General features: G+C 50.6%; 1 protein-coding gene across 1 annotated transcript; it reads left to right on the top strand.

Annotated features, from left to right (window-relative positions):
- Positions 1-3825: 3825 nt before the first annotated feature.
- On the top strand, positions 3826-6135 carry LOC132242345 (mammaglobin-A-like). Its single transcript, XM_059711248.1, has 3 exons — positions 3826-3920; positions 4315-4502; positions 5937-6135. The coding sequence occupies exons 1-3, from the start codon at positions 3866-3868 to the stop codon at positions 5973-5975; spliced, it is 282 nt and encodes a 93-aa protein (XP_059567231.1). The 5' UTR covers positions 3826-3865; the 3' UTR covers positions 5976-6135.
- Positions 6136-13844: the final 7709 nt, after the last annotated feature.

The following is a 13844-nucleotide window of genomic DNA, read 5'->3' as shown; positions in this document are numbered from 1 at the left end:
ATCTGGGGCGCGAATCTGGCCCGAGGCCTTTCTCCTCCCCTCCCTCCGCCAGGCAGGGGCACGGACACTGGGCATCTGTGGAGGCGGACTCTGCGAGCCCTGTGTTTCTTGCTGCAGACTCCGGCCCCAGGTCCCTCCCCACCCCTCCCTCCATGCAGTTGAGTCGGATGATTGGCTCGAATTGCCAGGGCAATGCCACCAGCGTCCAACACCAGCCACTATGGGCACCGCCATCTTTGTCCTGGACTGATGGTTAATTTGCATATTACTCTTTTCTTAAATAGGATTGCTGGCTGCTGATGTGTAGATAGCACCTACTCTGTGGAGTTACAGGCTGTACCTAATTCAGGCCTCACAACAAGTCTAGATCTCTTCCCACTGTACAAAGAGACCCCGCTGTGACACCCCACAGCCGGCTTGGCTATAGGCACGGGTGGCGCCTGCTTGGCCTGGACAACAAGATCAACAAACATCTCACTGCCATCAAGATGTCTCTAAGAGCCATGACTGGTTTGGCTCAGTGGATAGAGCGTCGGCCTGCGGACTCAAGGGTCCCAGGTTTGATTCTGGTGAAGGGCATGGACGTAGGTTGTGGGCACATCCCCAGTAGGTGGTGTGCAGGAGGCAGCTGATCGATGTTTCTCTCTCATCGATGTTTCTCTCTTCTCTATTCCTCTACCTTCCTCTCTGTAAAAATTCAATAAGATATATTTTTTAAAAAAATAAAGATGCCTCAAAGAACAGAGCCTGTCCTAAAATTCATTCTGGGAAAGTACCTCCCAACCAACTCTAGATGTTGGCATGACCTTAAGGAAGAAGAGGTTCACCTCCAAGAACATCCTGGAGGCTAGTGTCTCAACAGCCCTGGAAGTGAGGGCAGAGCCAGATTTACAGAATCAGTGAGAAGTAAAGTAGAAAGTTTCTTGTGTCCAAATACTGTAGAGCTAATTTCTTCAACTACCTTACAATGAATGAAAAATTCAAGGATCATATACCCTAAAGATCCTTGTATCGATTTTATTTTCAGTGAATCACTGAGAATAACAATAGCTCTCACTGAATGTTATTACTTTTACTGAGTACGACAAGACCTCAAATAGAGAATATTAGTGTGAGTGTATCTTAGGTCTTGGTTGAGCCTGAGTACCGGTCAGATATCATTCTAACCGCACATTTATGTCTCACTTCTGACTGAGGAGCTCACCTCTACAGCAGGGTCTGTTATAGCAGATGCCCCGGAGATGTCACTCCAACACTGAAACCAAAGTTTACTTCAATGGTCCAGTTTTTGAACTTAATTTGGGGACCTGAGTCAAAGGACCTTTGGGAGCGGAAACCATCAGGCCAGCAGTACAAGCATTCAGACCTTTGGCTTGATCTATTTCTGCTTGTGAACACTTCTTTTTAATGAGTCTCTTGGGAGCCGAGTTATAGCTCTATGATGCACCTGAGAATGGTCATTGTGGGCTCTGGGGAAAACATGGAAGTAAAGAAACACAGCCTTTATTGTACATGACATGGGGTTGCTTTCGCTCTGAGGGCCCAATGTCCAGCCGACAACAGGGCCGGTCCCTAACCACGGGGACACCAGCAGAGTCCTCACTGAGTCCTGTTCAAGGAGAAAGTCTCTCATTCCATCATGAATGTCATTCAGGTGCCTTTGGAATGATGGCCAACAATGGTCAACTGGGAGAAGGTGCGCACATAAGAACACAATCTTCTTTATCCCTAGCTTCTTCCTAAACCAATATTGTGCTTGGAAACGTAGGATGCAGCTGAATGATGGAAAGAAATGTGTCCCAAATCATCCACACGGAGGACAGTGCATTCACGGGTCATTAACTATTGGCTCATCTCTCAGGCTCTCTCATCCATTTCTTTCTTTACTCTAAGCCACGTTGGCTGTGTTTTTTCTGCATACAGTCACTGCTTAAACTGACGCGTGTTTTCTATCTTATGAGGTGGCCTGCCCCTGTCTGACACCAAGAGGCACACTCTCCATGCTTCCCTTCCCTTGCCGAGTGCCATCTGCACTCAGGGCCTCTGTACATGCTGTTGCCTCTCCTAGAGCACTCCTAAGCTGAAGGTCCCTTGGATTCACTGTTCACTGATGCAGGAAAAGTCACACAACCTGAGGAGTCCTGGTGGGACCCCCGGCTGGACCTCCTCATAGGAGGCTGCCCTAGTGGATTTCTGTTGTTCATGACACAATCACTTTCCTTTATTTCATATTCAAATGCGGGCTTGTTTGTGGCCTTCCAGTTAGAGGTAAGCTGCACAGGTGCAAGGTTCTGCTTTAACTTGTTCCTGTGGCTGAATCTGTGACATGAAGCACAGGGCCCAGTCTTAGGAGAATCCTGGTTGTTAAGACCATGAATGGATACAGTAATGGATGAATGGATGAGTAGATGGATGGATGGATGGATGGATGGATGGATGGATGGATGAATGGATGCGTGGATGAGTGGATGGATGGATGGATGGATGGATGGATGGATGGGTGGATGGATGAGTGGATGGATGGATGAATGGATGGATGGATGGATGGATGGATGGATGGATGGATGAATGTATGTATGTATGTATGTATGTATGTATGTATGTATGGATGGATGAATGGATGAGTGGATGGATGGATGGATGGATGCATGAGTGGATGGATGGATGGATGGTTGGGAGGATGGATGGGTGGATGGATGGATGGATGGATGGATGGATGTTTGGATGGATGGTTGGGAGGATGGATGGGTGGATGAAAGGATGTATGTATTTATTTATGCATGTATGTATGAATGGATGGATGCATGGATGTGTAGATGAAACATAGGCATTAGGCATGATTACCCTTTCTAAGCCCTGTGCCAGGCTTCTACATGGAGTGCCTGGAATTCTTACAAAAGCAGCCTTGGTGTCATTTATGCTCGTTGTAGAAACGAAGGAAAGGAATCTCAGGACAACCAGCACTATCTTAGCCCAGGACACTTCATGGGTAGCGGTGGCATCCAAGATGCAAGTCCACATCTGCACGCGCCCAGATATCATTGCGGCATCCAGCACTGCCTCCCTTAAGCATCAGTAATTCTACTTCTCACATCACCTACTGAATCAGTGGAAGAAAAGCCCTCAAGCTAACAAAACTGAACAAAATGTAACTCTACATTTTTAACTAAATTTATAAAATTGTCTTAACTAATGAAATAGTCTTTATACAAACAACCTTCAACCAAGGTGAGAAGCTATTGCTATTGTCCAACAGAAGGCAGCTGCCTCAGTCTATGGGCAAGGAAAGCCTGCCCTCCACAGGCGCTGGGTGGTATGGCCCCCAGCCCAGGTGACTGGTGAAGGAGGAGGCACAGAAAGAGGATGTGAAGATCTCTGTACTTGGCAGAAGCAGAAGAGAAAAAGAGGAGTAAGGGGGGTGCAGGGAGAAGGGGAGGGGAGGAGGCACGTGGAAGGGTAGGATGAGCTGGAGGGGGAGGAAGAGGTAATGAGAACCACAATAATAAAAACACAGGAATGACAACACAGACTCACAGTGCTGTAATTTACCTTCTTATTTCACAAGCACTTCAGCATGAATTTCATCTAATGTCATTACCACAATTGCAGTTCTGAAAATTCTCAAATCTTTTTAAAGCTCTGTTTCCTTGGCTTCTACAAACAGACCACAGGCGGGCTGGGTTCTAGATGATTCTCCTGTCTTTTCTGGGCCCAATGCCAGGTTCATCCCGTGACTCATTCCATCATCTGTGGGAGGGATTAAGTGGCCGCCAGGAGAATAAAAGGAGGAGTCTGGGCTCTCACCTGCAAAGTGATCCTTCTTCCCTGCCACGTCCAGTGACCAGCCAACAGCAGCGCCTTAGCCATGAAGCTGGTGGTGGTCCTCATGCTGAGCGCCCTCGCCCTTTCCTGCTATGCCGGTGAGTGCTGCCAGGGCCAGGCCTTGGGGGAGGTTGGTGTCAGGGCCCCTGTGGCAGACCTCCTGCTCCCCAAGCCTCAGGCCAGAGCCCCTCCTTTCTCTGGTGTCTTCATTCCTCATGGCTCCATCATGTTTGGCTCTGTGGGCTGTGGAAGCCAGGGAGCTGGGGGGTGTTGTGTGCGGGAGGGGGGACACGGAGGCAGATGTCTTGCTGCTCAGAGAAAATCCAAGACCCTGAGTTTGCTCTCCCAGAATTGAGGACTCGGACCATTGCCCATAATCTCTCTGAATGTCTGTCTCCACTGGGAGGTAAGAAGATGACAATCGTCATGGTTACGCCCAGCAAGGAGCTGGTCCTCTGGAACTGAGCCTGGCTTTGTGTGCTTCCTTCCCAGGGTCTGGCTGCCAAAGGTTGGAGGAAGTGATCTATGATGCCACTGATCCTTCAGTGACGAAGGCTGAATTCACCAAAAGTCTTGAAGAGTTCATACCGGGTGATACCACAGAACATCTTCTCGGGGAATTAAAGCAGTGCTTTCTCGACCAGAGTAACAGAACCCTGAGCAATATGAAAGTGATGATGGTAATGTTGGTTTCTTCCTACCTGCCCTTGAAGCACTGGCCAGGGACACGCGGGCCCTCAGTTTGCTACTAACTTCTTAACAGCAAGTGTTGGTCATCCTTCACGTAACCTCAGTGAACGTGGGTGCTGACATCCAGAAAGCCATGCCAGGGGCCGGGGCTGGTATGCCTGCTCACGTGGTGGAGTCTTTAGTGAGTGACACAGGAGAAAGGCCCCGAGGGAGGAGAGTGTATGGGCAAAGGCTTGCCTACCCCTCAGCCCCAGAACATCTGATTCTCAAGGGGACCCTCATGTTGATGAGTGATCAACACAAATAGGAAAGCGTTTTACAGAATTTCCTAAAGAGAGCAGACAGCTACATGTCAGGCAGATCCCACCTCTCAGGAAAGTGATTCCCAGTGCCCTTTGGAGCACCCACGTTTGCTAGAATAAGTGGTTGAACGTCCTGGGCATGAAGGAAGGCCCCATGAGTGACAGGTGGACACATTGGCTATGAACCCGCCATGGGTGGTGGAAGTGTTGAAAACAAAGGTCAGTATAAGCAAGGAGACCTTCTTTCTATTTAGAACAGTATGGTTCAGACTTTCCTGGTATTCATTCCCTACCCAAACGGCCCATTGCAAACAGTCCAGGCAGCAATAGGGAAATATTGCCCCAGCAGAGACATAAACATCTGCATAACTAGGAGCTTTCTGACACAGGTGTCTGACAAGCTGGGGAATCTGCAGGAACCATGATAAAAATAAGCCGTCAGGAAAGGACACATGTTGTGACGTGTGCAGGGCCAGTCTCTGAGGAACAGGCAGAGTGTGGCTTCCAGCGGAGGGTCGGGGAGGGGGAGATGTTCAGGGCCCGGGGCTGCAGGTGAGCGACAGGAGGAGGCCCTGGAGGTTGGGACCTTAACACGACTAACCTGTCCATTGAAAAGGGTGACAGGGTCCTATTTACGGGACAGGCATTGACCACAATCACACCTGAAGCCATGCGCAGCCCCTTCATGGCAGGTGACGGCCTTTCTCTTTGCAAACGGAGGTTAGACAAACCCCTCGATGGGGCGTCTCCTCAGTTCTGTGGCCACAGGCACGTGGCAGGCTCAGGGGGAGTCCCGCGGCCCCACAGATGCACACGGGCTCTTGCTGGGCTGAGACACGGAGAAGGGGCAGCACAGCGGGTGCAGGGGAGGCCTCTTTCACAGCAGAGGAAACGCACAGGGAAAGGCTCCCAGGGCCCCGGCGGGACAGGGTCTGGAAGCCCCGTGTCCTTGACATCAGGACAGGCCTCCTGAGCGACAGACAAGGAGAGAATTCTGGCTGAACCCCGCCCGCTTCTCTCCGTGGGTGCGGACACAGCCGGGAAACAAGGAGAGGCCACGTCTGTGCTCCAGGACGGCCTCTGTGGGAGAGGGGGTGTGAGTGCTTCTCTGTCTGTTTCCAGGACGCCATATTCGACAGCAGGCAGTGTGCCTCCTACTGACCCACATGACCTTCCCTCCGACGACAGAACGGCCCGACAGCGACTCTCATGGCAGAACCCACAGCGTAGCTCCCCTCTGTGCCTTTTGATCCTGAAACTGCAAGACAATTGTTGAAACCTCCCCCACATGCTCATTCCAATAAAGCGCCTGCAACACCAAGGCTCTCTGGTTACTGACCAAATGGGGACCTCAGGAGACGCCCCTCACACTGTGCTGCTCACAGCGCGGACAAGGGCCTTCTGTACAGAACTCGTTGATGAGATGCAGGGTCTGCAGGGTGCTTTGCCGCTGACTATCCAAAGCCTAATAGGACCCTGTCTCTGGGAAAGTGTCCTCTCCCCCCCCCCTCGCCCCCCACCGGGGACCTCTGGGCCAAGCTGAGGCGCCCAGGCTCTAGGACACACCCATGTCCTCAAGGCCACAATGCACCCTGTCCCCAGGGTCAGGCTTCCCTCTGGTGCTCTCTCTCCCTGACCCGAGGTGCGGGGAGGGAGCAGAGCAGTGAGGGAGGGGACTCCGGCAAAGCAGGGCAGCATCTTGGCAGGAACGCCCTCCCGCTTCTCCAGAACAACCCCCAGGGCCTGACACCACTAGGCCCAGGCAAGGACCCTTCCCCACACCCACAGCTTATAGCTTACCCAACACACACACCCCCCACACACATGCACATATACACACACATGCACACACTCACTCACATACAGACACACACACTCACACACGCATGCACATATACACACAAATGCACACACTCACTCACATACAGACACACACACTCACACACGCATGCACATATACACACAAATGCACACACTCACTCACATACAGACACACACACTCACACACACATGCACATGCACATATACACACACGTGCACACACACTCACATGCACACAGTTCTTAAGTGAGAACTCCTGGGCCATGCAGTCCTGGGGCTCAGAGGCCTTCAGGAAGTGTCCATTGCTCCTGCTTGACCCTGGCCATTTGCAGAGGCGTCTGTCCCTTCGCAGTTGGCGTGGACATTGTGATGGAGCCCTGAAGGCCCTGCGTTTGAAAGTCGTTGAGTTGACGGCAAATGGAACCTCAGATGAAAACTCTATATTTTGACATGTCTAAGCGTGATCAACACAGAGTTCTGAGTGGATACAGACTTTACGTACTGTCCAGTGCGCTCAGGCTGCCTAAGGAGGTGCATAGACCAGGTGGCTGAAGCAAACATTTACTGAGACTGGGAACTCCAAGGTCAAGGTGCTAACAGAGTCAGTGTCTGTGGGGTCCCTCCACCCATCCTCCCACTGCTGGACTCGCCACGGGTCGGCCACCCACACCCCGATCAGGGGCAGGGCTGGCCCACAAACCTCCAGCGTTCCCTCCCCCCGTCAGGACCCACCTGTGCATGAATTGGTGACCGGGCCTCTAGGAAAAGTGTAAGCAGAAGAAGGGAGATAACAAAGGTAGGGCAGAAATCAATGACACTGGAAAGATGTCATAGAAAACATTTAAACCAAAAACTGGTTCTTTGAGAAGCTCAAGAACAATTCACACACCTATCTAGACTGAACAGGATAAAGAGAAAGAAGTGACCAATGCCAAGAATGATGGAGGTAAAAACACTACAGACTCTACAAATATTAGGAACAACTATGGCAATACATTTTAAATGTAGATGAAATGAACAAAAATTCCTTGGAAGGTACAAAATATCATAGTTCACTCAGGAAGAAAGAAAAAAACCTAAATAGCCCTATTTATGAAATTGAATTTGTAGTTTAAAGTCTCACAAAGAATACTAGGCTAAATCATTTTAGTGGTAAATGTTACCATTTATTCAAGAAAGAAATAATACCAACTCTACACCACCTCTCCCAGGAAATTGAAAAAGAAAGAATACTTTCCCACTCCATCCATGAGGCCAACCAATATTGTTGGGATACCTAAACCAGGCAAAGGTATTGTAATGAAAACCAGAGAATTATTTTTTATGAACATCAACATAACAATTTTAAACAAATTGCTAGCAAGTCAAATCTATTAAGAGAGATAATACATGTTAATCAAATAAGTTTATCTCCATAAGATAGATTGAACATGTGAAAGTCAACTAATACAATTTGCCATATCAATACATGAGGACAACCACTTGATTAATAGATGCTGAAGATGGGTTTGACAATTCACTAATTGATGATAAAAGCTCTAGGCAAATTATTATTTAAAGGGAATTTCCTTGGTTTGATAAAGCTCATTCAAAAAAAACCCTCTACCAAACATCACGATGAAAGGATGCATTCCTCCCAACAAGCTGAGTGCAAGGATGTCCAGTGCCATTGCTTCTGAACATTTTGTAGGAGGTTCCAGCCAGTGCAGTGGAGCAAAAAGGAAAAGGCACCATAAATGAAGAATCGCTTCTTGGCCTTTTGGCTAAGATCACGTGTAAAGCCGAAACCGGTTTGGCTCAGTGGATAGAGCGTCGGCCTGCGGACTGAAGGGTCCCAGGTTCGATTCCGGTCAAGGGCATGTACCTGGGTTGCGGGCATATCCCCAGAGGGAGATGTGCAGGAGGCACTGATCGATATTTCTCTCTCATCGATGTTTCTAACTCTCTATCTCTCCCCCTTCCTCACTGTAAAAAATCAATAAAATATATTTAAAAAAAAAAAAAGATCAAGTGTAAAACTATTTTCAGAGACGACTTGTAGAAAATCTGGGAGTGTCTACCAGAAGGTTAAGTGAGTATAGCATGGTTGCAGGATATAAGATAAATGTACAAAAATTAATGATCCTATATAATAAAAGGCCAGAGGCGTCACGACCGCAATGACCTGAGACCAGACCACCACAGCCCCTCACGGGTTGCCCCACCCCCAAGCAAGCAGTTAGGGGCAATCAGGCAGTCAGGCAGAGTGGTCAGGAGTGGTCAGGTAGGCAGACCAGAGATTAGGGGTGATTAGGGAGGCAGGCAAGTGGTTAGGGGCAATCAGGTAGGCAGGTTTGTGGTTAGGGGAGATCGGGTAGGCAGTTGGCCCTTGCTGGGATGGCCCTGTTCACCAGCAAAGAAAGAGGTAGGCCCAGGCAGACAAGCCATTGCACCCAGCCTGTTGCCTGTAGAGGGAGGCCACTGGTGGAAGGGGAGGGCGGGCAGTGCTGCACAGATGGCAATCAGTGGCAGTGGTGGAGGGTGGGGCCAGCTGCCTGCAGCTGGGGGAAGGAAAGCCCCAATAGGCCCTGATCTCAGGCCAGGCCTAGGGACCCTACCCGAGGGGTCCCAGATAGTGAGAGGATAGTGAGAGGGCACAGGCGTGCTGAAGGACTTCCCGAGTGAATGAATTTTCATGCACCAGGTCTCTAGTATTCTATATTCTTGAACAATCAGAAATTGAAATTAAGATGGTGCAATGTACAATGTCTAAAATGATCAACATCTTAGGAATAAGCTGTACAGTAAAACTTACAAAATATTGCTGAGAGAAATTCATGAAGACCTACATGGGTACACATAGTGTTCATGGATAGGAAACAATATTCTTAAAATGTCAGTTCCTCCAAATTGATTTATGGATTTAGGGCAATGCAATCTCAACCAAAGTCCAGATAGGCTTGTTCTATTTTGGTAAGTTTATGAAAAACCTGGTTTCAAAATTTATATTTAACTGCAGAGGACCTGTAATAAGCAAAACAATTTTGAAAAATGAGAACAAATTTGAGGGGCAGTACTCCATAATGGCAATATTTATCACAAAACTATAGTAGTCAGGAAAGTATGGTATTGATGTAAAGATGAACAAATAGATGGAAAGAACTGTAGAGTCCAGAAACAGAACTATGAATCTATGGTTACTTGGCTTTTCACCAAGGTGGGTAAGCTCCAGTGTGGGAAGGATACATTTCCACAGAAAGTTTTGGAAAAACTGGCTATATTAAAAAACCTCCAAACCCAAACAGTATATCAGATGTAACTCATGATGTATCATAGGACAAAATGTAAAATCCTATCTAATAAAGAGGGGATATGCTAATTGACCCTCACACCATTGCAAAGATGGCAGCACCCACAACCAATAAGGAAGGAATATGCAAATTGCTGCCCCGCCCTCAAAGATGGCAGTGCCCACAGCCACAAGATGGCGGCTACAGTCCTTTCAGCCCACCAGAGTGGCAGGCGCGCAGCAAGGCCGGGCCCAACCCCAGGCAGTCCTGGCCTCTCCACGCACCTGCCTCCAGAGTCCCCCAGGCCCCTAGTCCCCCAGCCACCCAGGGCTGGCCTGAGGTGCAGGCAAGCCTCAGATGGTGGCTACCCAACCACCCAGGACAGGCCCGAGGCACAGGTCAGCCTCGGAGGGTGGTTGCCCAGCCGCTCAGAGCTGCTCGAGGCTCAGGTAACCAGGGCAGTCCGAGGCTTGCACTGATGGAAGTGGCAGCAGCAGAGGTGTGATGGGTCGTTGCCTTCCCCTGATTGCCAGGTAGCCTCCCGCCCCTGAGGGCTCCCGGACTGTGAGAGAGGGCAGGCCAGGCTAGGGACACCCCTCCAGTACATTAATTTTTTATGCACCGGGCCTGTAGTATAAAAATATACAATTCCTAGAAGCAAACAGTACAAAACCATAGTGTCTTTATGTTTGAGACGGATTTCTTACCCATGGCAAAAAAAGTAGAAACAATAGAAGGAAAAGAATAATCAAAATGTAAAACATTTTTGTTCTTAAAAGTCACTGATATACAGCATTTCCACCACCCTCCCCCTCCCATTAGTGCTACGGTGCAAATAACCGACCAGGTTCCAGGAATCGAGTTGGTAATGATCACCACCTGGTCAGAGTGAAGGTGAAAGAAACAGGTTCAGCCAGGGGTGGGGAACGTCTGGCCTGCAGGCTATATAAGGCCCCAGAAATCATTTGGTCGCCCTGCCAAGGCATTAGGGGAGAGTTAATGAAATGTTTGGTCCAAGTTATTGGCTAATTTTAAAGTTGATCATTCTTTAAGGCCCGTGAGTGATGTTCTAAGCATCCAAATGGCCCTTGGCAGAGGAAAGGTTCCCCACCCCTAATCTAGGCTCTCTGTGTCCACGGACCCATCCATGCGTGCCAAGCCCACCCCTAACTGTAGCCCATCCCCTCGCCTACCTGCCACTGCCTGTCAGGCCCCAGCCTGTTACCTGCCTCAGGAGGCTTTCCCTGTCTCGCTCAGGTCGCCTGAGGCACAGCTGCTTCCTGCCTCCGTCTGGGTTGTGGGCAGCTTCGTCTGCGGAGCAGCAGTGGATGCCGGGTAAACTCTGCTTGGGCAGGAGCCATGGTATCTGCTCCCTCTGGGCTTCCATGATGCCATCCTCCCTCCAGAAGGTCTAGGAGAAAGAAGAGCAGGCATGAGAGGGGAACCCAGCCCTGACCTCTAAAAGGTTTGCCAACGACCCAGATACCAGGTGATTGTCTTGTCTGAGCGGCTTGGAACTCAATTGTGAAGTTCCATTGGGCACCTGTAGAGACGGAGAGGACGATGCTGCAGCCAACGGAGCCACAGGGGCCAGGCCCAGCGCAGCTGCTCCATGAGGAAATGTGGGACTGAAAAGCGTGGCTGCACCTGCTGCAGAGGAAGCAGGTCTGTTCTAAGACACGGTCAAGAGCAAACGCCAAAGGCTGTAGAATCCACGGATCTTCAAGGATCCGCCGGTGCGAGATGGCTAATCAGGTGTCAGGGCTGCTCTCCCTACACTTTTAACTCATCACACGTGTGACTGTAAACCCGCTCAGTGCACACCGCCACTGTTACCGCTGCCTTCGAAGTGGCTTTTCTCGCCTCCCGCTGTTTGGTTTCTCAACACCCTGCGCCTCGTCTTCCTGGGACCGGGAGGTGCCCGAAGGGGAAGGTGCCGAGTGGCGCCCCGTCTCTGTCGCTGCCCTTTGCCTAGAATCTTGACCCTCAAGTCCATGCGGCCTTGGGGCGCACCAACCCCGTCAGGCAGCTCACTTCCCATTTCCTGTAGATGCTCTGCCTGTTCTTGGGGGACATGTGAGTCTCACACAAGCTGTACGGTCATTGGCAGAAGTGGGAGGTTGTGGGGCTTCTTTACGGGTGCGGGATGGCTCATAACTTTGGCATTTGCTCATGGATTATTAATTCAACTCTTTATGAATCCATTAGTCTCACTTATGTCCTTTGTGGGTTCTAATTTCCCAGATGTCGGACCTCTCACATGGATCGCGGGGTGAGGAGTCACGTCCCCAGGGGGACAGGCACCCAGCAGGGAGCAGCCTGAGTTTCCTTAGACTGAGCGCAACTGTGAGTCCTCCCCACCAGGGGGCACCGTTTCATGCAGAACCTGGGCTCTCCCTGAACACGTGCAGTCTACCGCCCGCCACTAGGCGGCGCCTGTAGGCTTTCTCTTTGGATGCAATGGCCAAAGCCACTCCAAGTCGCAGTTTCACTTGGGTTTCCACAGTTAAAAACGATGGGCCAGCTCTTCTCTCCTTTATTTTTAATTCTCACCCGAGGATATTATTCCATTGATTTTTAGAGAGAGTGGAGGAGAGAGGGAAAGACAGAGAGAAACATCCATGTGAGAGAAACACACCCATTGGTTGCCTCCTGCACGCGCCCCCAACCAGGGCCGGGGCCAGGGAGAAGCCTGCAACCAAGGTGCATGCCCTTGACCAGAATTGAACCCAGAACCCTTCGGTCCGCTAGCCGACTCTCTACCCACTGAGCAAATCTGGCCAAGGCAGCTCTTCTCTTCTTGATAAAAGAGGCCTTTCCACAGCCCTGCCCAGCGGACTTAATGGCTGTCTCTTCCGGTGTCACACCCACAGAGCAGCAGACAAAAGCTGAGGCCACCAGGGGCCCTGGGAGCTTGAGATGCAAATGCCGCTGAGCCGGGGGAAGTGTGAGCATGGAGGGCACAGGGCCTGGAGGGGCAGCAGGTGGCGAGCCTGGTGCTGTGGAAGGACAGGAGGAGGCCATGGAGGAGGAGCCGGGAGGGAGGAAGGCGACTCAGAAGTGCCTTCTTGGAGAGGAAGGTCAGGGTCTGCATGGACGGCTCCTGTCAGGGGGTCATCTGACCGAGACCCGGTGCTGAGTCTTGTACAGATGCGATCGTTTACTTCCTGTTATTTTCTTGTAAAGACAGAATTGCCTCCAGGTGCTGACACTCAGACAAGTTAACGGCCTCTCTCCAGCTGACTCAGTCCACATGAGCCCCAGGTGGAAGGGGGATCCCTACCCCAAATCCTGATGTTGCTGAGCATTCCCCTGCCCATCCCTGCGGCCCCGGGAAGGCATCAGGGCCCCTCAGTGGTGGCTGCAGAGACAGGTTCCACACAGGACGCGGGGAACCGGGCTCGCGGTCCCTCTTAAGTGACACGCAAACATCTCCCTGCTACCAAGGCCCCTCCTCTCTGTCACTACCATCCAGTGTCGGAGACCAAGGCTGTCAGGACAGAAACAATGTCCAAAAGAGAGTTAGCGGGAGTGATGTTTCCTTAGAAACACCCCATAAACACAGCTCCATCGGCCGCCACAGGTCAAAGCCCCCGACCCCAGGGAATCCACATCACCTGGGCTGAGTCCACAGCACACACTGAACTTGGGGTTCATGCCTGCTCGACCTCCTTTGAAATCCCCCCACAAAACCCACCAAATATTAAACACTAAACCATAAAGTGGTCTTCCAATCCACAACGTGATATTGAAGAACAAAGCAGTACAGTCCCCAGTGCGGTGGGAAAAGAGTGGGAACATCTGGTTAGAAGTGTGTCCACGTGGCTGGAGAGCAGGTGGGGCACCTGCTGAGACATCACCCTGGGTAGTGAGGGCTGAGCATGGGCTTGGGGAACTCCTGTACAGTGAGCAGATTTCTGTGCAAAGGAGGAATGCGGTG

The sequence above is a fragment of the Myotis daubentonii genome, chromosome 9, assembly GCF_963259705.1.
Source record: "Myotis daubentonii chromosome 9, mMyoDau2.1, whole genome shotgun sequence".
NCBI classification, from domain to species: Eukaryota; Metazoa; Chordata; class Mammalia; order Chiroptera; family Vespertilionidae; genus Myotis; species Myotis daubentonii.
Note: the sequence above shows the minus strand (reverse complement) of the source record. Positions and strands in the feature narration are given on the sequence as shown.